This window comes from Aythya marila (genome assembly GCF_965140915.1).
Source record: "Aythya marila genome assembly, chromosome: 2".
NCBI lineage: Eukaryota > Metazoa > Chordata > Aves > Anseriformes > Anatidae > Aythya > Aythya marila.
In genome coordinates, this window is record NC_139043.1 from 8,878,510 (window position 1) to 8,902,679 (window position 24,170).

The window sequence follows — 24,170 nt, forward strand, 5'->3', positions numbered from 1 at the left end:
TCATGTTTTGAAACAGCAGCTGTCTGATCTTTGTTTCACTGCTTATTGTGGTGGAATGCAATTTAAGGAATTCCTTTAGACTTTATTGCCTGGAAGATTTTCACTTTGTAACACAGATCTTGTTACTTTTGTTCCACTGTAAAATACCTGTATTTTTTCAATTTTTCCACTTAGGAATGTGAGTGTGTTACAAACCTATCGTGTTCCCCCTGTTGGATTGGCCTAGAGAAGTTGCAACTTGCTGATCTGCAAATGTGCTTATGGTGTTAGAAAAATATAGAACCCTGTGTTCTCCTTTCAGGTTTTCTAACGTGGAACTGTGGGAGTGTCTCCTACTGACTTGATTCTATTAGGTAGCATCTAAAAGAGTAGGTTTACTTCGTATGGGAGTAGTGTAACATAAGCTCTGTGACTAATGAATTTGACACTTATTTCCAGAAGACGCAGTAGATACTGAACTATCTTGCAACTGCCCTGTTTTAGTTTGTAAATAGCACAGTACTGGTTTGTTTTTTTGAGAGCTCAAGACCATCTGAGAGTTCAAGACCGGTTGTGTGTCTTGGGTACTTGAGTATTTACTTGATCCTGGAGTTTTTAAAACTCTCTGACATGTACTTGTCCTACTGAGGATACCCATGTTGCCCTTCATGATGTGCTTACAGTGGTGTGGTAATGCTCAAAAAAAAAAAAAAATCAAGTTAAAATGGTGATAGTGAGATGAATAGAAGTTAAGATTTGCTTTTAGAAGGGTGTGCTATTCTCATAGTTTCGGTGTTGAGCCGAAGTATCAAATTAAAAGGTCAGGTCTTTTGAAGAGAATCAAGGTATGCAAGGTATGAACTGGTAATGAAGGCACATTGTCACTTAGTTTTGGCTAATTGCCAGATATCACTGGGAGAAGATAGCTTTTGATGATATTTTTAAGCTTTGCCTGGCTGTAGGCGTGAGTTCCTCACACGTGATTTCTGTAAGATGGGTCCCATGCAGCCCATACTTGGTAGCTGGGTGCTTCTGCTTTCTTTGCCGGTGAGACAGTGCCTTTGGGGGCAACAGGGCATTTTGAAATTACATTCCTGGAGCACCTATCTAGATTGCCAGGACCTGTCCTGATCAAATTTTCCCTTTCCCTGAAAAGGTTTGCCTTAAAATGGGCATCATTTCTAAGGATTTTTCTCGGAGTTGCTTCTCCTCCTCCTCTAATTTGCTTGCACAGTTTGGGCTTTTACTGTACATGTGAAAAATGAGGAGCCTTACATCTAGAATAAAGGTGGTGTGGCTATGAGGACTTACTCATGAGCAACAAGGAGTCAGCTGCAAAGGCTGAACCAGCCTTTCACAGCAGTATTCCTGTTGTGCTCTGAGACACATCAGCGCATTACTTTGAATCAAGGTCTTTTAAATCTGGTTTTTGTATTTATTGTATAGTTCTTGCAGTTTCAGGCAAAGTGTGTATTGTAGGCCTTCAGTTGACTTTTTTTTTTTTTTTATAAGCAGGTATTGATACTGACTAAAATAAGCCTGAAGGGAACCATCTAGAACGGTTCAGACACAAAAATAATCTATATGGGCAAGGGATATTTTAGTGGAGATGCATTCAAAATGTGTTTTCAACCATAAAACTGTTTGTACATGCCACGTACAGACTTTATCCTGTTTATACAAAAGGTGCTGGTGGTCTTACAAAACAGGATCATTTAAAAACGTGTTGGAATAGCTAAATCTCAGCATGTAATTACAAGGTAAATGACAGTTCCACGCATTTTCATATATCTATGGGTTTACTCAGCAGCGTAACGTAAAAACGAGACTAGGCAATGAGAAACTGTACCACAGAGCTCGGATGTTATTAGAACAGTGATCAGAACAAGACTGACTTCTGAGGGTGATCAGGGATGTTGCTTTGATGTAAAAGGTGATGCAAATGTAGGTGAATCTGTAAACAGCTTTTCTAGCTGGTCCTTGCAAAAACCTTGCTGTCGTGAAAAGATTTCTATTTAGCCTAGTTTCCTATGTTATTTTCTTGATAAGAGACCAGATGACCTATTGCCTGGTGGAAAGTTAAACAGCAAAAATACCTTGCCTATAAATATCAGCTTTTGAGATTATAGAATAGGTTTTTAGACACTACTGGTTTAAAAATGAAACTTCATTGGAGAGCTACATCTCCTTACTTTAAAATCTGAGCATAGTTGGGAAAACACTTATAGAGAAATTAACATTTCAGTTGAAGTTACAAACGTAATTTCCATCCTGTCACATTTTGGTGACCTTTTGTGACAGCTTGTCTCTATTGGAGGAGTGCATTCTTACTTGCTGATTAAAGATGTCATTTGAAACCATTTTATTACCAGGGATAGTGAAATTAATCTTGACACTTAGAGACACTAGAAAAATAATTGCTGATTCACTGCATTAAATGTGTGCATGTGAGAGAACTGTACAGTCAAGATTAGAGCGAGTGTGTGCTGGTAAAACCATGCAAAAATACAGTGTATTCGCATAAATGTAGCTGAGATTTTTCCTAAATATTCTGTTATCCAAGATACAGCAGTGCTATAAGGAATTTAAAGGAGAGGGGTTGTAGGACATCCATGCAATTGATTTTTCTAGAGGTGCTGAGTTTATCATTTTTGACGAGAAACGTGTAACTTTCAGTGGAGGTGATTGAATTGTTGTCGAGTTGGTGTTGTAATTAGGCTGTGGATCTACTCATAAAGAAATACGAAGAAAAAGAAAAGACTTTGGCATTGCCAAACTGAATTGTTCTCTCTGTAGCTAATTAAAAACAAAAAAGCAAACAAAACCCTACACTTAGGCAGACTCCCTTGCAAGCTGATAACAATGGTTCATGTATGTGCAATTATTTCCTGTTATGTTCCGCTTAGTTTACGTTTGCTGATACCTAGTGGCTGAGATTTCAGGCAGGACTAGGAAATTAAGGTGGGTGGTTTCACCGTTACCCTGTTGCGCTGTGTGCAAAAGACCAAGATGTAACCACGTTATAAGTCTGGATAATGGGGAGAAAAAATAAATTGGGAGAAGAGTTACTACCCCTCCCAATTCAGATGGCACATGTGCATATATATGTGAATGTGTATTTTTTTTATGGCTGTTGTGGGATGTGATTCATGTTGTAAATCTGTGCGTTACCCAGAACAACAGGGATTCCGGGGTTCTGAAGCATCTGAACTGCTGTGCTCACAAGGAGCTGCCCAAGGCAGGTGTAGCAGCAGAGACCTTTGTTCAGGGCTGGCTCAGGCAGGAGCTGGTGGCCAAGGGGGGACAGGGCTGCATCCAGCCTGGCCCAACGTGTGTTGGTGACAATGCACACAAGCTCACAACCAGGGAGAAGCAGGGATAATTCCTTATCATGGGAATCCCTGGGTGTGCTTTGGAAGAGACTAGAGAGGGAACGATGATCTCTTCCTCTTTCTCTAACTTCCTTTCTAGTCAAACATCTGATGTTTTCAATGAAGACATTTCCTTGCTCTCCTCCCTCCAGAACCCTCTTCCATGCTATTTTTTTCTCCTAGGTCTTTGCATGTGTGGCACAATGCTCTGCAATGGGATAAACAGCCCACCTCATAACTGAGCTGTCTGTGCTTTGCTGCATGGTGATGGATAGCAATGTAAAGAGCTTGGGGTTTTCATGGAGAATGAGTTTGGTTCCCTGCAGGAGTCTTCACTTTTGTAGCCTGTCTCTGAGGTTCTAAACCTTCAATTTTGTGTGTGAGCAAAATTGTTGACAGGTACACAGTTTTGTTTAGCAGCATGCTATGGGGCGAAATATAAAATTACATTAACACATCAAGCATATTCCTTTGTCTTCCAACCAAGTGTTTATAATGTACTTCTGTGGTCAGATATGTGCTGTCTATGTAATGGTGCTTACTGTCATGAATTCTTGGGGATTATGTTTTGGGTTAGATGTTTTTTTCCAAGTTCAAAATTTTCATCTGGTACAGTGGAACGGTGCGCAAAACTGGATACAGTGGCTCTGATTTGAAGACACTGCCTTTAAAAGTTTGAGCACTTTTGTGTAAAATGAGAAGGAAAATAATTTTAGTCTTCATTTTGAAGGGTGAAATGTACATATGTACATGTAAGGTCATTGAGGCTGACTTTGACCAGGATGCTCTCATCCCTTCCCAGAGCATAATCAGCATCACTCTCTGAAGCAGTTTTGTTTGGGGCAACCCATTCCTCCTTCTAACATTGTTTCTACTCAGTGTCCTCCAGTGTGTGCTAAAGAGGTTGAGAGACTCAGACATGGTCTTGTAGGAAGCCTAGCTGTCTTCCTGGGTGTTTGCTTTCCTCACGTGTGACTTTTAAGCTGTCTAACAGTGTTTTGAATGAATAGTGACTGGTACTTGCTGCAATGACTGAACATTGCTTTCCAAACTAACATGAGTTCAGGATTGTAGTGTGGAAAATAGCAGGAAAAAAAAAAAATCCTGCTTGTCCTGTTCTTGGTGAAATAAGAGAAAACTTTCCAACTGGCAACATGCCCAGGATGGCTCTGCAGGATTTGGATCCCCTCTGGTTAAAGGAAGGAGAGCTGTTGCTTTGCAGTGCAGTGGCATTATTTCTGACTATGTGTATGGTAGGCAGTGAACGTTCATTCCTGCAGACCAACTAACAGCCAGTGTCAGCCCTTTCACGCTTGTAAACCTGTGAAGTTGCTTCAGGCATGGATGGAAAGGAGGCTTGGAATAAGAGCTCTGTTTTTTCCATTAACCTAGCTTTTTCCATCCCTGACAGCAAAGGATGGATAGGGTGACTGTTCTAGGCACATCCAATGCTTTAGATTGCATTGGATGAGAGGATGGTTATCTTAATTTTCCTTGCTAATACACAGTGTGCACATTTAATACCATACAAAGACTTCAGGGAATGTGATTCCTTGCCCCTTGTCTAAGTATGCCAAGTAAGAGGTTTTCGTGATCGTCTGGGGCTCTGCTGATCTCCTGAGGCAGTAGTAGGGCAGAAGTAGCATCTTGTAAGAACATCTGATGCAATTGTAACTTGAGCTTTTATGTCACTTAATTCCAGTGTCAGAGAGGGGAAATGAAGGGAGGCAGAGAAACATAGCACCAACATGCAGAAATGGAACAGCAAACAGGCAGATCCTGGGATTTTAGGCAGTCTGTCATGTTTGCTGTGTTCTTGGATTGTCAGCAAGTTCTAAGCTTTTCTTTCAAGAACCAAGAAGCACCAGTTTTCTGCAGGTGTTGAACACCTGAAAAGTGGGACGTGCAAATTGACAGCTTGCAGCTCTGTTGTGCAGGTAGTACCTGCAGGTAGCCAGGTGAGAACAATTGCGGCAGCAGGACTATACTGTTCTTACCCTTCTGTGCCCTTTTGTCAATCCTCAGCTTCAAAGACTGACTGAGATTACTTATAAAGATATTTAAGGTGTTTTTTCAGTAGCTTTGGCTATTGCACTGGCAAGAAATGTTAATAATTTTCTATTTCTGTAATTATATATTCATGATGGAGGATGTGTAGCTGCACAGAGGTTTCATAGTGTCTTGTAGCTGCCTTAGGAGTGCTGTGAAATGAGAAGTATTTTATTGATCTTCAAATGTTGTAGCTTTTACTTGTAGTATTAGCAGGTAACCAATCTGTCCTGAAAAATTGGTCTCTGTATCCGGATTCCTTTATGAGCAGACTTCATTTTAATGGAAAAACAGAATTCTTGCACTAATTGTTATTCATATGAATTCAAAATATGTTTTTATAGGTCAGGAACGTGTATCTTTGTAGACTAGTTTAATTTTTTACTGTTAACTGCATAAGTCAGTTCAGAGGTAACAAGGGATGTGGCTGGCACATGGCAAAACGCTCAGCTGCAAGTCTGGGTTCAAGTTTACCCCCTTAAATAACCAAAACCTGGTGAGTGGCACTGCTGCTAGTGCCACAGTGCTTGCTGAATTCTGCTTTGGATTTTCTTTACAAGTAACTCGATTACCTGGGTCTGTAACTACATAGTTTTCTCTTAATTTTATCAGCATTGTCCCAGATTTCAAACAAACTTGGCAGTTTTTGTGGGGTGCCATCTGTTCTCTGGTGTCTGCCTGTCGTGTGGATTGGGTGGGTGTTAGTGGTTATGTATTTGACTTGAGCTGAGCACACAGTTTAAAGTGTGCTCCAAGTAGCATTATCACTTGTGAAGCACAGTTGGTTCTTCAGCCGCGTACATGAGAGAAAATAACAAGCAGTTACTGCAAAAAACATCTCATCGACCAGCAAGTCCTTCTTTGGAATACGCCCATGTGCAAAACATTCTGGTGGGTAAAATCTGTTTTTATGGAAGACTCAACATATCCTTGACAGTAGAGTTTGCCTGGGCTTTCATTTTGCTGCCTGACATTTCTGCGGCTAAGTGAGAGGAAAAACAAACCTTTTTGTTCATGTTTGTTTCATTCACCTGCCAGTTTTTGCCTGTGCACCAGACACAAGTATCTGCGTGGTTTTTGCTGTTGAAGGTGTCTTTAATGAAATGTTAACATGCCACCTAAAGGAGATCAAAGTGCCTGCAAATTTTGTTAAGTTGCAGGGATGCTTGTGTAGTTTTAGTGTTTTTCATGGTATTTCCTGTGTTTTCAGCTTGAAACTAAAATATTTTTTTTCTTTTTTAACAGAACTTTCTGCAGAAGCCAAAGCAGCATTACTTGAATTTGAAGAAAGGGAAAGGCAGCTTAAACAAGGACGGTATGGCTCAAGGAGAGGAGGGCGAAGAGGAGGCTCAGTCATGTGCCATGGAATGGGAGAACAAAGGAGAGACAATAATGATAGGGGAAGAATGAAGGATCATAGGCCTGCACTGCTGCCAAACCAGCCATCGACAATGGTACCTTTTAACCCTTAGTATTCTTTGATTGTACTTGCAAGGAATTATGATGAAAGGCATTCCAAGTCGTGAATCATTATGAAGGTGGAATATGGGTATTCCAACATTCCCATTTTACTCTTTCAGGGCACTGTTAGGCAAGGTGGGCTTTGTGTAAGGTGATGATGATAAAAGTATGGGATTAGTCCTGCTACCAGCTTCAATTTGAGGAAGCTCAAGGCCTCCAAATGAAAAGCAGATTTTGACTTGTGCATATAATCAGGCTTTCTATTGCCTTGCATACACGTGGAGGAGTAAGATAATTCCTTTGAGAAGTCCTCTACGTGCAACATGTGGGACTGAATATGTTCCCATTACTATTTCTTTAAAAAAAAAAAAAAAAAAAAAAAACAGTTCTGTGAAATAATTCTTGGGTTTCTATTAAACTATTTTTTTTGCTGACACTTAATTTTAGTTTTTATTTTTAAAATCTGTTTATTCCTACCATACTACTGTGGAGGCAAATAGAAATGAAGGAAAGTAATCACTGCTAGATAAATCAGTTTCTTAGGTTTTCAGATTAAATTCAACTTCACTTTTTTTGTTGTTTTTGTGCCTGTGTTCTGTATCTCAGAATAGAAGACTTTACTTTTTCTGTCCCAAAACAAAGTGGGTTTAGGATCCAGAGGTATCCCAGATTTACTTGTTTTAACTGTCTTACAGTGTACTGGAAGCTGAGATAATAGAACAAAGCTTGTGAATGCCTTTGCAGGACAAGGTCATCTGTATTAAACAGTGGGGACTTTTTCTGACAGCAGTAACTCTAGGTGCTGATCGCTAGCGGGAGTTGGTGGCTGGCTCCGTGATTGAGAGCCCTGCAGTGGAATGTTTTAAAACAGTGAAGGTGGAATCATTTTTTCTATACTGCTGGAGTCTTTGCTACTTATTTTGATCTTAAATGTTGTAAACATTTCTGTACTCATAATATCTTGTGCATGCTTTGTAGCTGCTTTGCTTGATGTATGTGGCTGCTGGGGAAAAAAAAACAGATGTCACATCCTTGTTACTAAAAGGTTGTGTGCTTGGGACTCTTCGTGCACTACGATTTGAAAGTTACTGGCCTAGGGCTGACCCATAGTATCAATGAGTTCAGAACCAGAAAAATGAACATGTCTGAAGAAAATCTTGATTTATTTTATTTAAAAGATATTGGCTATTTATGTTTGAGAGTGCTGAACAAGAGACTTTTTTTTTGTTATGAAAAGTACCTTTCAAGGTATCTGTAAAGCAGCTTGATGATACTGGGCCTCATATTTCAGTGCATCGTATTGTGGTTGATGGCAGTTTCCATTGGCATATACAGAACCTTAACCTATGAGATTAGGTAGTTTCACTGTTAGAAGTACATGAAAAAATGAATGTGTTCTGGTAACGTTCTCTATGTGCACCCTATGCACTACTCATACTCAGTTGCAAATTTTATCTTTTTCTTGCACTTTGCCATCTTCTTCACATTATTGTTCTGGACTGATTGTTCCTTTGCTTTCCTGTGCTGATGGATCTTAACAGTTCCACTTGATTTAATGTTATAGGAAAGTTTTTTTCCATTCATGCTTGGCCTCAGTTCTCCAAAGGTGTCTTAATTTTGTTCTGGTTTATGTCAGGTTATTTGAACTTTAAAGCCTATTGACTTTATTCTTTTGTCTGACTTTAGACTCATTCACAGAGGTTAATTCCAACACACCAGCAACCTGTTAGGAGTCTGTTCCAGCACCAGCAGCAGCAGCAACAACAGCAGCAGCAACAGCAGCAACAACAACAGCAGCAGCAGCAGCAACAGTTACAATCTCTGCTTCCTTTACAGCATCAGCATCATTCTTCTCCTCCTCCAGGGCTACATATGCCCCCTCAGATAGAAACACCTAGAATAATGATGACTCCACCACCAGTGACACCTCAGCAACCGAAGAACATACACATAAACCCACATTTCAAGGGGACGGTAGTGACGCCTGTACAAGGTGAGCTTTCTGAACACGTTCTCAGTCATTAGCGTATGAGGCATCTTGCTCTTTGCCAAGGAAGCAACAGTTTCCTTGTTTATCTCTTGATGGAAATGTACTTTGGGCTAATATTTTTTTCCTTAAATATTTTGCCAGAAATAAGATGTGAAAAAGAAACTTGTACAAAAAAAAAGACAGTGATGCACTTCAGCTGAGTGCAATCCAACAACAGGAGTAGTAAAGTCTTTTCCACTTTTTTATCATTACTGTTTGAAAGCCTTTAAAGAACAATAAAACTGAAAAGAGAATGTTTTTAAAAGTAGCGGGATGTTGGTTTTTAATACTAGGTTTAGAATCAATGCTGCAGTTCAGAATTCCCCACATCATTCTAGGTTCAGCCAAGCAGTCACAGAATGACCGCCCACCTAGTTCAGTGAGAATACACAAAGACAGTCCTTGAACTGTAAATGCTGTGTGAAAGGTACAAGCTGCAGTCCTCACTTGACAAGATACATGCTTTCAGTTCTCCTTTCAGTTCCACATGTATGATTATTTGATTCAGAGCCTGCAAGTACACGCTCTTTCTGTAACTCAATACAAGCACCCTTTGGGCTACAGTTCTTAGAGCAGCTCTCAGCAAACAGAGCTGTTAATATTACTACTTATTTGGGAAGTGTTTAATTCCCAAGAGGATAAAGAAAAAGCACCTATATATCTCTGACTCGTGATTCAGTTGGAACTAGACGAAGCAAAACAAGCGGATGTGTATTTACCATTAGGTTTTCTGTATTTTTTTCCCTCCTTTGAATCAGCAGAACTCTGAGCCAGTGTTATCTTTGCTTCATTTGTTTGCCCACTGAAAGGTAGGAATTTGGCAGGGTAGGATATTGCCAGTTGATAGAAATCTGTTAGGCTTCTCACAGATGGGTTCACAGTAGCTGCTTCGTAGAGATTATTTCACTTTTTCCTGTCTAATAAAATCAGTGCTTCCCATCAAATTATGCATCAGGACAGATTATCTGGAAGCAGTCCAAAAGATCCTTTAGTCTTGGATGTATGCCTTCTGTGCATTTGACTAACATTTCCAAAGCAACAGTTCTTGCTTTGTGAAAAGCAAAAATAGTTTTTATACTATTCTAGATGCCTGTTCTATCCCTGTGAAACAATTGATGCATCTCCATCTACGTGAACAGATTTCTTCCTAATGCTAGTAATGGCTACTGGGATTTTTGTTTTTGCCCAATGCCAGAAGTACAGCAGTGCGTCTTCTTTCTTTCGTTTGAGTTGCTTTGTCGTGTAATTAAGGTGCTTCAGTCTTGTCTCAGTCTTACCACAGTGTCAGTGATAAGTATGTTTGGCATGCTAGAGACCTTGCTTTATCTTGGACATAGTCTTTTCTTTCTCTATTAATTTGCCTAATTTGAACCTAATTTTAGCCAAATTGCGTACCTGCACGTTAATAGATCTTCAATATTGGATTTGTAGGCTGCTGTATGTTTTTTTTTTCCTTTTATTTTTATAATTTACACTTGCTGACTTTGTGTGCACATTCCTTGACTAGTAGTCATCCTCTCGGAACGAACAGCCCCAAAGTGATCTGTTTTAAAATGGTAGAAGACCTGTGTGGCAGTGAGAAAGGTCTTGGCAAAGGGTTCATATGAAATGTTTTTCATATGAAATAACTTAGTGCCATCTGTTTTACTGAAAGGATCCTCTGCAAGACTACAGAATATTTCTGCTGCTAGGTGTGCAGCATACTGTTCAGTGCAATTGTTAAAATTCGAGTGATTTAAATCGAGCTTCTTAATTAGTGAGCAGTCAGTCTTCTGCAGTGGCTGTTAGAAGTGGCTATCTCATCAAACAGTAGTAGAATTATGTTAAATGAAAGTATACATTTACACACTGAAGGAAAATATGTAGGGCATCAGGTTATATTCTTCAGGGAAGATGAGCATAATTCTAAAATCATAACAGCTGAATTTTTAAGCATTTTCAGATGAATTTTTAAGCATTTTCAGTGTAGGCATGCAAATGGTAGACAGAAATTCCAGAGTAGAGATAACAGTTCTAAACTTCCTCTTAAAAAATCTTGCTGAGTTTAATTGGTAGCTCACAACACCAGCATGTTTGTCATGCAGCAGCATTTATTTAAGGGTAACGGGAACTATGAAGGAGATGAGAGTAATTTCATGTTCTTGATGATATCCTGCCCCTTCTCAACCAAATCTATTTCCAGATACAAGGCTTTTTTACATATCAGAGAATAGAGTCAGATACAAAGTTTATTTGGATTCTGTTGTTTAGAATGTGATGCCTGGAAGTCAAAATGCTGTGTCTGGAAGTGCATGATACAGAAACGTAGATTCCCTTATTTTTAATGGTGTGCTGTCGTGTTTTCAGGTAGACTGGCATTTTTTACCTCTCTAATTTTATGGCAGGAATAAGTCCACATAATTTCAATTGTCTGCACTAAGGGCATTTGTTCTAACTTGCGAATCATAGAAATATTCCTTCTCAACATCCTTTTGGCCTGAGTTCATCTTGAAATGCATTCAGTATATCAGTATTTTCTAAAATAGACTAAAACCTGTAAATTTTCATGAAATTTTCATTTGAATAAAATAGCATATATGAGGTCTTCTGTAGCCAGCTACTTCAGCCTGAAAGTGAGTTGAAACACTCTTGAAGAATCCTTTTATTGGCTTATTTCTTCGTCTCAGTGGCAAATCTCCTTGTATCTAGGTTCAAAAAAACCCACCCAGTAGTTGCTTTCTGTCAAGTCATTTTTTCAAACAAATTTCTAATATTTTTTTAGTCTTTGAAGCTTCATAAATGATTAAGAAGGACTCAGTCTGTCAGAAACCTTAATGGTTATATGAGCGTCTGTTCACACCTGCTGCAGATAGTGTTCAGTTAGTCTTCAGCTGTGCCTTTTGTGGCATTTGAATCCCATGTCTTTCTGTTGATTACCTGTCAAAATTTTCTCTTTTCTGTGTGTCCCATTTTGTAAATTAGTTTTGAGTTGTAAGAGGAGATTTTTGGCTGAGTGCACGTCCAAATTTGAGTTGGATCAATTTACAAATATGGGAGGACAACAAAGTGCAAGTAGACACACTATGAAATACTAGTACAGGCTGTGATTTAGGTATTGAATGTTTTTTCCCCTTGATGTTTACACCACAAATAACTATTTCAAGGATACTGTGGTGCTGCCAAAATTGACAGGAATTACTGATGAGCAGTTTGTGGCAGCTCAGTGGATTAGTGTGCCATACCTTTTTAAAAACTCGCATCCTGGGAAAAATTATAATTCTTCTAAATCATTAATGTGGGAATTGTTGCTCCATCTTTTCAGGTATAGCCTTGAAATTTACAGCTAAAATCAAATTAATCCTCTTAAAATAGCATTGAACAACATGTTATGTTTGAAATATACCTTTCAAACCTGTGGAAGATTTCATGTTGAAGTAACGAATGCTTATCTGAGAATTCTTTGCTGCTTCAGCAGGTGTCCAAGGACTGAAAGGGTGCTGAGTTTGAACTATCTTTCATGGGTATTAAATTAGTTTGTTTAAAAATATATAACTCTCTATATGCTCCTGTCACAGGCAGGATACTGAAATAGACACGACTGCACTGTATGGATGAAGTTTCTCTGCATTTCCCACCTTATGTGATTTTTCTCAGACTTGGCTCTCTGACCTGAGCTATTTTAGTCCTTGGTCTGTCAAGAGCATGCTGTCAATTTTTTTAAGTGGTCATGGCTGTGCAATACTGACAGATGTTTGTTAGAAACCACAATGAGACTGACTAATTTTCTCATGTAACCTGATCAGAAGTTTGCACACAGTCCTTCAGAGCTGAAAGATTGGTGCACGTAGTTTACCACTTCAGCCCATGAAGCAGTAAACTGCAGGTAATTAACAGTGGATAGAAGGCAGACATGGACATGAGCTAAAAATAGTTGCTAATGCATTAGCTCTTGTGCCTGTGTTACTGAAGAAAAAGGAATTTTTTTGAGGTATATTAGAAAATTGTGTTGTGAAATAGAGCTAGTTAAGGGAGAAGGGTACATCTCTTAACACCTTTCCTGCTCTCAAGTGTCATGCAGTTGTCTACAAAGTCAGTGTTTAACCCTGTGTGGGAAACATTTTCCCTATTGTTTTCAAATGCTAAGCACAGATTGAAGAAAAATAGCCTTAAACTTTTTGATAAATGAACGAACTCATTCGGTGCTGTTTAACTGAAATGCTTTATTTAACTTCTGCAGACCTTTTGTCTAAAATGGACATATTTGTACTTCTAACCATTTAGACAATCCAAAGATTAAAAAAAAAAAAAGGAAAAATGGAAAATCTGTTATTAGATTTAGTGTTGGGGATTCTCATAAAGATTGAGTTCCCAGGGTGATCTGGCTGTAGTTAATTTGTGCATTATGCCATCATTTTAAGTGGTTGTTTTGGGACATTGCATTTCAAGAAAACAGACAGAAAAAAGTTATGTGAACATGTCATCCATGTTAGTCTCCGAACTCCTAATTTTGGAGAAGTTATTTTTCAGGAAGAGTGTTGTTATTTTTCATCTTTACGAAATAGAAGTCTACCTTCTGAGATCAGCAGTTGCAATTACACAAACTATGACTGCGGTTGCATGCACCATTATAGTGACAAAGCCACATTAAGAGGATCTCGCTTGCTCTTAATTGCTGCTACCTGCCTCCTTTTACCCTTCCGTGAACAGTGATTTATGCCAGATAGCTTTTCTGATGCCAGTGTTTGCTATGGGAAGTAGGTGGTGAGACTGGGAGATACTTAGGAAACGAGGGGCACTAAGTTGAGAAGGTGAGTTAATTACGTGTCCTCCTGTTTGAAACATGAGATTATTGTTAAGAGTCCGTGTCAGCTTTGTCTGAGACATACCTTTGGCTGAATACATACTGTTTTTTTTCCTTCCTGAAACAAGAAGCAATCTCGTTCTGGAGAATGCAGAATCAAATTATGTAAATGAACTAGGAGAATCCTAATTGCCCTGTTGCATGTTGTGGGGGAGGGAATGGTTGCTTAAAGTTAATCGTAGGAGCTGTGACATGCGAGGGTAAATGTAGCGGATTTTAATCGTGGTTTCTTACTGCAACCACTTTTGGAAATAACAGCAACAACTGTTAGGTAAAACAAATGGTGTTAAAAGGTGCTTCTTGTTTCAGTGCCCTTGCTGCCAGTTCCAGCCCAGCCAAGACCTGCCGTAGGACCCCAGAGATTTCCTGTGAGTAGCAGCTGTTTCTTCTTCTTTGATATGGATAAGCATACATTTGCAAGGAAATATTAATACAGCAAATAAAGGCTGTTCTAGTGAAATATAATTTTAAGAATTTGTAAATATTGACAATACACTCTGCAGTTGAAAATGTTTGTTAAAAGCTTAAGGTCAATGGATTTTTGAGAGTAGAATTAATTCTGTTTAACTGTAAAATTGTTGAACCAATCTCTCCGGTGGGAGAGGTGTGAATGCATCTTGTCTTAAGGAATATGGGCTCCATTTTATTACTTGAGTCTTTCTGTATAAATAGAATCCTTACTTTATTTGATATAATAAAGGCTATTTGAAAAAAAATCCCTAAGCTTAAAAAGTAACATACATTTTCATGGTAAAAATCAGCAAAATTGTATTTTTATTGTTACTTCAGGCATTTAAATGCCTTCGTATTTTTATATCAAAAAATGAGAATGGCATTGTATGACCTTGTTTTTTTCAATGTTCCTAACTTGCAAAACAAACAGGACATCTAACTGCTTCACAAGAAAAAAACACTTTTTAATTCTAATAATTTAGAGAAGCACCTTTCTAGATATTTTTTTCAAACTTTCACAATTCTGTTGTCCTGAATTTTTAATTCAGGTGGTTTGCAGATCATCAAAATAAGCAAAAAATATATTTATTTGTGCAATATTATTTGAAGTATTTTTAAGTAACAACCCGCATATTATTTCCCAAATACATAAATGACAAAAATTATCCTCTGTTAATGCTTGCAGTGTTGAAGGGGGAAAGTAGGTGTTTGTGAACATCTGTGTGATATCACACAGTAAATTATTTGCATAGAGGTCAGATGTGTTTGAAAAAAGCAGAGTTTGGAAACCTGCTGTGACTTTTGATTGCCATGTGCATACCTGGCTGCTTTTGATGCAGAATATTTGTTCTAGATATCTAGCTAAGAAATTTATGTGCATGTTTGGTACAGTAGCTGAGTTCTTAAATCTCCACATTTCTTCTGTGAAGTATAAAAAGTTTAAACAATATAACTGCAGTTTCATAACTAAATTTGTCACGTAATTTGTGTCAATGTTTAAACAGGAAATATTTTTCTGTTTAAAATTATTGTGGGTTAAGGGAAAGAGTTCTTTTCAACGGCCTTTAGTATTAAGTAAAAACAGTGTTAACATTTTAAAAGTAACTATTTAAAAAGCACAGGTATCTCATGTATGGTTTCCTTTGACATGAACTTGCTTGTGCCAATAAACCCAATTTGGGATTGAAAAGAAATAGAAGGACACGGAATATCTGTAAAGGCATTGTAATTGACATCTTTGAAGTGTGTTTACATCAGTGTAGAAAAATTGGAAATTAATTTTTTTAAATTGACTGTGAAATTAGATTTTAATTCTGTTCACTTTTGTTTTTGCAAGTCAAGAAGTACTGCAAACCTGACTAATCTTGTATGCAACAGTTTTTTAAATGGAATAAAATGGATTGAACACTTTCGTTAGGACTGCTCCTTTTGCCTGAAGGAAGACACAGAGTGCTTGCTGACTTTTTATGTAAGCAATGTACTAGCAAAGAGTCAGTGTCCTTTTTTTTATTTTTTTTTTTCCATTAAGAGAAGGAAGGCTGTCTTAACTAAGAGGATGCAGTACTGTGATTTGGCTGCCCTGAGTGTTTTTTCCACTTCAGCTAGTAACCTGCTCTATGACCCTGAGAAAGGTGCTTAATCTTTCCATGACTCAATAATTTGTAAAATGGGTATAATGTGGTCTTCCCTCCATGAAGCACTTTATAAATTTTGCATAGGTTATCAGATATATTAGGATTAGGAATTAAGTGTCACTGTGTACATATCGCGTGTTTGTTTTATTAAATGTAGTATGTTAGCTCTTGAGCTGAAGACAAATTTACTTTCTGACTTGAACCTTCTATCCTGCGGAGCTACCTTTTCTTGCTTTGTTACATGTCAAATGCCTCTGTGCTGTTAGAATTCACTTGTTTATGTATAAATGTTGACTTATAGCAGTATAGCAATGGTTGGACAACTTTGCTGACGAGCCATTTGAAAAAGGTCAAAGAAGTATTCCTGATCATGGTACATTCTTCCTTTTTCTCATTATAAAAGGAATCCGTAGATATGTGAAAACTTGATTTCTGGTTTTAGGATCACCTGATCTTAGCATAGTAGTCAGTCTTCTGTTTGCTTTGTTTCTTAAAAAAAAAAAATAAATAAATCTGAGGTTAATATATTTAGGTTGCTTTCCCCTGTGTCTTTGAACTGGATGGCTTATTTTGCTTGAATGTGGCAGAGGTGCACAAACATTAAAGGTAATGACATTCGAATTCCCTTGTGAGAACCCTATGTGTGGCTAGTGACCTAACTAAAGAAAAACCACTTCCGAGTTCCTGTCTCATCTAGCAGAGACTTCTCAGCACAGAGAGCCCCTGTGTGTTACAATTGTGAGAAGAGCTTCAATCAGAGCTAATCAATTGCAAGTCATAAATCCATTGGAAACCAGGTGTTATTAATTTAGGACTAATGAAGTGACTTGTAACCATGTAATGGTTAATTCTTACAACCTTTTGCAGAAGGATGTAATTGAAGAGTTGAACAAAGTTGTAATGAGCATGTTAGCATATTGGTTTCAGTTCTAAATTATAAGAAATAATGTGGTATTAAATCAGGGTAATGTTGATCAGAATCCAGTCTGCTTGGATTTGGGACTGATTAAATTCACTTAACAGCCCTGGATGTAAATGATAATGTTTCAGGGTAGGGCTTATTTCTGAATTATTTCCTACTTAAAGCTTAACCCCTTAAGCGAAGCGTTTAGAGAAGTACTAGAAAGGGTCTAGTAGAATTTATCCATTTGCATTCCCTATTTGAAGTTATGTGAACATTTAGGGTAATTTTGAAGCAAACAAGGAAGTTGTCTATTTCTTACTCTGTAATTATTCGAGGTGACTTAGTGGGGATAATATTTGAGAGGTGTGGTCAGCTAATAAGGACTGAATTAATGGTGAATCTGAGGGTTGTTAGTAGTTGAGAAACATGGTAAAGTGGTGCTAACTGGAAGTTAAAGCCTCAAGTTGTGTAAAGGCTCATCTAAGTGAGTATTCTTCAGGTGGTTACATTTAATAATAATTCAGTTTTCAACTGCAGTTGGTGCTAGCGTTTTTCAAGGTACTGGAATTAACCTGGAACTGTGCACGTGCCAACTGAGTGTGTTTTCCTAAACTGTTTAAAGAGGAGATTTGGCTAACATCTTTGGGTCCTTCTGGAGGTCTAGCTTTACGTATCACCTGCCTTCCAGGTAAAGCCTTTCTCTGAGTTACTGTCCCAGTGTTTCACAAACAAGATTTTGGGGGGACGACTGATCTGTTTGAAGGAAAGTGATTGGAGATTTATTTACAGGCTAGTTGCATGGATCTGAATTTTTACAAGAGGAACTGTTGTGATTAGGCTAATGTCTCCTATAAAAAATAAAAAGGAAACAGAAGAGGTGCTTCTAAACACTATATTTAGGTTGCTACTAACTTACTACTGTAGGGGCCAGACCTTTAATGTGAAACATTTGCTTTCAAATGGCAATTTTCATGAGCTGAGGTTGATGGTCCAAATCCTTTCATTCCTTATGTGGTTTCACCAGCACGTTCTGTGTTTGAAATATTTCAGCATTTGCCTGAAGGAAAGGTGAAGACCTTTTACTTTAAACATTACTTAATTTCATTTAACATCAAGGCAGTTTCCACATGTGGCACATTTGTTTGGGATTTTTTAAGGACATATGAAAGTGGAGCAAGTGTTGTCATGTCCGTTTTGAGAGAGTGCCCCAGCATTTTCATTGTCAAAACTCTTCAGACAGAAATTGTGAGGGAATCCCTGGCATATGCCAGCCCAAGTCTGGAATAAGATGTTTTGTGTGAAGAGGGAGTTGCAGAAAACTTTCCTTACACTGCCTGAGGCAGAAGAGAGGAATAGCTTCCTCTGACTTGGGGCCATCCGTTCCCCTTATATCTCTGTTTGGGTTTGTCCTCTGAAAATGCTTCATAGAGAGTGGAGGCTGGCAGTGTATCTCGATTCCTTTTGCCAGGATTTTCAGGGAAGTTGGATGAAAATCTGTTCATTTGTTATCCTTAACTTAACGCCCTTGGTGTCCCACAGACAAATTTTCTTAATTTTGCTCCACTTGAGTTTCAGAGCTGAAACTAAGAATAGTCTGACGTGGTATGAAGCAAAAATGGCAGCAGCGCTGGTGTCTGCCTGACCAACCAGGAAGGCTTTGAGATGCACAAAGCTTTCCTCCTTTGATAGGACAACTGCTAGTGCACTGGGTGCCTTTCAGGTAACTGTTGAATTCAAATCTAAAAAAGTTGAATTGCATGACATATAAATTGTTTTATTCAGTATAAAAATAAGACCTTAGTCGAGCAACTTGTCCTCAGGCAACTGAGAATATTCTTCTGAATATTCTACATCGTGTCTTTTCAATTCTCAGGAGTGTTTTTTTTTTTTTTTTTTTTTACATAATTTGTCTTTGGAACTTACCTTAAAATTTCTTTTCAGAATGGTCCTTATCCCAAAAGAATACTTGAAGATTTTTTTTTTTCTTAAACTACAAAAACCTTACTGAGCTTTCTTTAGTGTCATGCGACATGCTTCAACTTCATCTCCAGGATATCAGCTGTTGTAAATGGATGCTGTGAGGGGGAGCTGATGAGTTTTGATTCTGGTTTTCTACCATTTCTGAAATACCTAGTTAGACAAACTTTGAGCTTTGAAGTATTGTTTGAAATTCAGACACTTCAAAATCACTGCTTTATGTTTTAAACTGCGTGAGGTTTTTGAATAAGTGCTCAATTATTGCTCAGATCATAGGTTGCTGTCCTTCATATTTGCCACTGGCTTGAAACATTTCCTTTAGATAAAAAAAGAGTATTAATGCTGTATTAAATTATTAAAGGTGTATTAAAATATGATTTGCCTTTTTTTTTTTTTTTCCCCTGAAGTGGTCCTTGGGCTGACTTGAATCAGCCTGTAGTACTGTTTTAGCAAACTTGGGTAAGTTTAATGGATTTTAGGATGTACTTGGGCCTGGGGGTGTGTCTTTACATAAATGCCTCTTGCAGTCTGTGAAAGCAGAAATTTGCAGTGCTTTTGTAAATAAAGCTCCTTGCAGTAGTGCTTCGTGATCGTTGTGGAAAATGTAAATAAGGGGTTATTTTTTTCCAAAATTTCTAATTCCATTAGGAATTGCTATGAATAAGTAAGGGGTTCTGAAACCCTTCCTAAGGTCTTGGCTCCTATTTTCCGGTGCCTACAGTATGGATGATTTTAAACAGTTCTGCATCTGAGAATATTCAGTCCTTTTAAAGTGATACTTAGCAAAAAATGATAGATAGTAACTAGTACATGTTTGCAGCAGTGTTCATGTAGGAGACAAACTGTTAATGGAAATAGAAAGTCACTTGTGAAAATGATTCTCCTACTTCCTCACAATTACTCTGCTTTAGCTATGGCTTTACTATAATGAGTAACAGTAAATGAAATTTTCACTCTATTACTGTGTCGCGGTAGCAGATCACAGGTAGTGTAGAAAGCATTTTGTTTTCATTTAACAGGATACATGGTATCAGGTGGTGTTGATTGACATTTCTTGGATAGTGCTTTATACAGCATTTCATGCAAATCATGTTTGAATGAGACTGCTGCATCAAATTACATTTCTTTCAGATTATAGCCCTTGCAGATGTGAGACGGAGCTTGTTCCGCAGCTAGCAAAAAGCTTTCGTTTTGAACACTTACTGTTTTCACAACTTGACTGCAAAGCCCTGTAATTACAGCACTTAAGATAGTGAAGGAATGATGGGCACTTTCTCTTATCAGATCTATAAGTAGTTGCAAGCAGATGCAGTGTGAGATCCCTCCAGCTGTCAAATATTGTCAGGCTGGCATAGAGGGAGTGCAGTTTAAAATGCAGGTGACATAATACCCAACATCCTCCATTTGCTAGTGGGCTTCTGATTAATCACGATTACCATACATTATCATACCATCAAATTTAATCATATCAATGAATTCCCATTTGCAGGAGGAGCAGCAGCAGCAAAACATGATGGTAACAGCTATTAAATAAGAGAGAAATGGATGGTTTCTAAATGTAGTAACCCTTTAACTTGTCCTTCTAGCTCCAGTGTGCACATGCTCTGTAGAAATTAAAATCAAACAGAAAACTTGTGCACTTATATTCCATAGTTTTTGCCATTTAACTTTAAGTAATTGTTATTTAAGACTGCTAAGAAAAAAAAAAAACAGAGTTGAAGAATTTTTTTTTTTGTCTTGTTGACACTAAAAATTTCTACAGTTCAGTCTCTGGTTTAGTACCTGCTAAGCATAGAGTCACAGAACGGTGAGAGGTTGGAAGGCACCGCTGGAGGTTGTCTTTCAACCCCTCTGCTCAAGCAGGACCACCTCGAGCTGCGTGTGCAGGAACATGTGCAGATGGCTTTTGAAGATCTCCGAGGAGGAGACTCCACAACCTCTCTAAGCAACTTGTGCCAGTGCTCCATCACCTGCACAGTTACAAAGTTTAGGTCTGGGTGTGTTTTTGTATGTGTATATTTTATATGCATGCACACATGCACCTATACACATGTAAACACGTGTATTTATACACATAAAAATACTGTATTTACATATTTCTATGTGTAATAATATTTATATCTATTATATATTACATGTAATGATGTATATGTATATATAAATGATTAGATATAAAACAGATTGATTCAGATATATTTGTATGAATGAAGTTTGAACTTTTTAAGCTGTATGAGCAAACGATAAATTTTTATTAAGCACACGCAAACACGTATTAAGTGTATGGCTCTATGGCCATTAATTAGGCAGTTAGAGATATTTTGCTGATGTCAAGACTCCTCTTACAAAGAAATTCAATTACAGTGTACAATTGACTTCTTACTACAATGCAGTAAGACTAATCTAGTGCTTAAATGCTGAATGCAGAGCTAAAATATACTTGTTATAACCTAGGCTTTGACGCTAGTATAGTTCTCAAGCTGTTTTCACTGAGCTGTGAAACATACTTCTGAAAAACAGTATATTTGTCATCACAGTAGGAAAAAAAGATCTTATCAATAAATGGGTATTTATTCACCTTCTGTACCTTGAGTTCTTGCTGTTTAGTATGTGAAATAAAAAAAAAACACGCTTCATTGTAAGCTTCATTGTAAAATACTAAATTGTACTACTGATTACAGTAAACTGAATTAGAGTAATATTAAGTGTTGAATATGGAATACACCAAATGACAAATATATTCAGGCCTTCAGGCATGCGAGTAGAACCTGCAAGCACATTGGTAGCCCTGGGTGTGTAAAGTTCTTGCATCAAAGTGTTTGCAAAGTCAGAGGTACAGAACACCTCCAAAATGAAATTTCTGTACAGAATTATAAGTAAGGAGTCTTGTAATTTAACTACTAAATAGATCTGAAATGTCACAGATCAAAGTTCAGTTTAGCAGCAATTTTAATATTTGTCTTCTGTAAAGCTGTCTTTTCGTTCTCTTTTTTTTTTTGTTGCCATCTGAGCATTTTTAGTTGAAGGGAGAAGCATCGTCCCCAAGTCACATCTTTTGAGGTTCTCACATTGTTTTGAAATTAACTGTAAGTTCACTGTCAAACTTGGAGTGTAATGTAGAAATCCTGAATTTGATATTCTATTTGATACTCATTTGATTTTTGCTTCTAATCGCAGGTGACATGCGGGTCACCAGAGTGTGCTAGGTCAATAAACATTCTAATAATATTTCCATATAATGGTCTCTAGCCTCAGGATAAGGTGAGACTATTGTTATAATATATTTTATAGGTGTTTTATGTCAATAGTTGTGAAAGCAGAAGAGATACTAGGGACCCAAAAGCATGGCACATTTTGTAATATACCTATTCCTAGTAAACTATTTGCTTTCAACACAAAAATATGTAGGATGATTTTTAGTGTCTTGAAATTAAAAGTAAAATTTTCTTCTATAACGTGATCCTTCTGGGTAGCATCAGTCAGTTAGCTTAAGTAACAAGGGATTCCTCTGTCTCCCTCCTTGCACCGTTCTTGTACTAGTTTTCTGTGATGGATGAATTCCATTTTGGGACCTTAAACAGTGACGCTGGGCATTAGTTATTTTTTATACAAATCTTTTATGTACACGATCTGCTCAGATCACAGGACTTGTGCTTAAATATCCCAGTGTGGTTTACCTCCTGGAGCTGTGCAGTGTCAAAGAGAAGCTTGTCCAAGTTACCTGGTACATTTCAATATTACAAATTATTTTTGGCTTCGTTTAGGGAAATACCAACCTGTTCTTTTTCAAATTGAATCTGCCTTAATGCTAGGATCTACATACATGAACTAGCAGTTACTATCTACTTGCATTTTCCCCTTAGAAAATGTATTCCAGAAATGTTGAAGACACATGTAGGGGTAGAATGCATTAACTCTCTCGAGTTTCATGATCTCTCTGAACTTTAATTTTTGTCTCTCTTGACTGAAATGTATTAAAGGCATAAACTTTTATATAGGGCCTTTTTATAACATTGAATCCATAGGGAATATTTTGGTACCTGTTAAGTTTTAGCTGACCTTGATGGAATTATGCTTGTCAAGGGACGTCGCAGGGAGCCTACAGGTTCATTTAGACTGCATTTGAGAAAATACCGAGTATGTTTTATTCTGAAATTTCAGAGAATCATTTGCTTTCTGTATGCTGTGCACAATAAATAAGAACACTGTGAAACTGGCTTGTTTTGTGAGATATGTACGTTTCTACTTGAAAAATTTTAAACCATATTTAATTTATATGAAAAAGGGCTTCTTGCACAAAAGGATGAAAAGTCACTTCCTTGCACTGGAAGGTTGGCATTTTAGGAAAGCTTTTCAAATTTTCAAAAAGTCTAGTAGCTACTGAAATAAGAGGATTAACATCTTGTGACAGATGGCTATAGTTTTAATTGTCATAGGTTACAGTGGTCATTATTCTTTGCATTTAAACCATATAAGAAGAATTAACTGAGTGGCCCTGCTTAACTGTCAATGGGGTTCTCCTAGCTCTTTGCATTTTAAGTGAGATTAATAAATGAAAACATGTTGTGGAGGCAGGGTGTAATTTATTGAAAGATTCATGAAGTTTCAATGACATTGTTAAGGTATTTAATTAGTCTCATGGAAAAAAAAAGTGGAGTGACCCTTTTAGAGAAGCTGATAAGTCATATAATAGCTGTTAGATCCTCTTTATTCCTTGCTTTATAAGATTAACTGTGTGCTAAGCAATTTATGCTAAGTTTTCCCTTTTATTGGTAACCAAAGTTATCTATGCTTCATGAATAGATTATTGGAGATAACATCATGTAATTAACAAGAGATGCAGAAAAGTAAAAGTACAATTTGTGTAAGAATTGTATGAGAGAATGTTAATTTCTTAACTAGGAAGGATATTTAAAGGGATAAAAGGAAGGCAAAATAGTGCAGTTCTTTGAAAGGATTAAAGTAACCTTATCTCGTGTTCTTTCAGAAGGTAGGATTGCCTGAGTGTGTGAAAGTCGTGTTCAATGAGCTATTCACAACTCTAATGAATTGTAGACACAAGTTTGCAATGCATTTTTTTTTTGCAAAAGTGATTGATAACATGTAAGTTAATTGAATAATGGAAGTTAGCAAAAGGGGAAATTGTATAAGCTGCATACACGTGGAATTGTATAAAAATGTCAGTCCGTGGTGCTATAAATTATAGCATGTGGGGGAGAAAGTGTGGATTGACTTTTTTTTTGTCGGGGTAAACTTGTTAAAAATGAATATTTAAGACAGTAAAATATCTTGTCAGTAGCACTTCAGTGTGCGTTTATCTTCTCCTTTGAAGTATTTGTAGGATGCCTGTGGTTGTAGTCTCTTCGGAAATCCACCCAGAACCCCCCTTCCAGTGTAATTTCTGTCTAGACCTAAGTGTATTCAGAAAGATGATGAATCAAAATTTTCAAAGTAAAATCACACTAGGATAAACTAA

At 37.5% G+C, this 24,170-nt stretch overlaps 1 protein-coding gene across 7 annotated transcripts in view; it reads left to right on the plus strand.

Moving 5' to 3' along the window:
• RBM33 (RNA binding motif protein 33) overlaps positions 1-24,170 on the plus strand; it is a 100,528-nt gene that overhangs the window by 27,416 nt on the left and 48,942 nt on the right. For 6 of the 7 annotated variants that reach the window (XM_082753687.1, XM_082753688.1, XM_082753690.1 and 3 more), the window contains exons 8-10: positions 6,645-6,853; positions 8,547-8,853; positions 14,039-14,097. In XM_082753687.1, coding sequence (XP_082609813.1) covers positions 6,645-6,853; positions 8,547-8,853; positions 14,039-14,097 — 575 coding nt within the window. The remainder of the gene's footprint in view (positions 1-6,644; positions 6,854-8,546; positions 8,854-14,038; positions 14,098-24,170) is intronic. The other variant, XM_082753689.1, reaches the window with a different exon arrangement.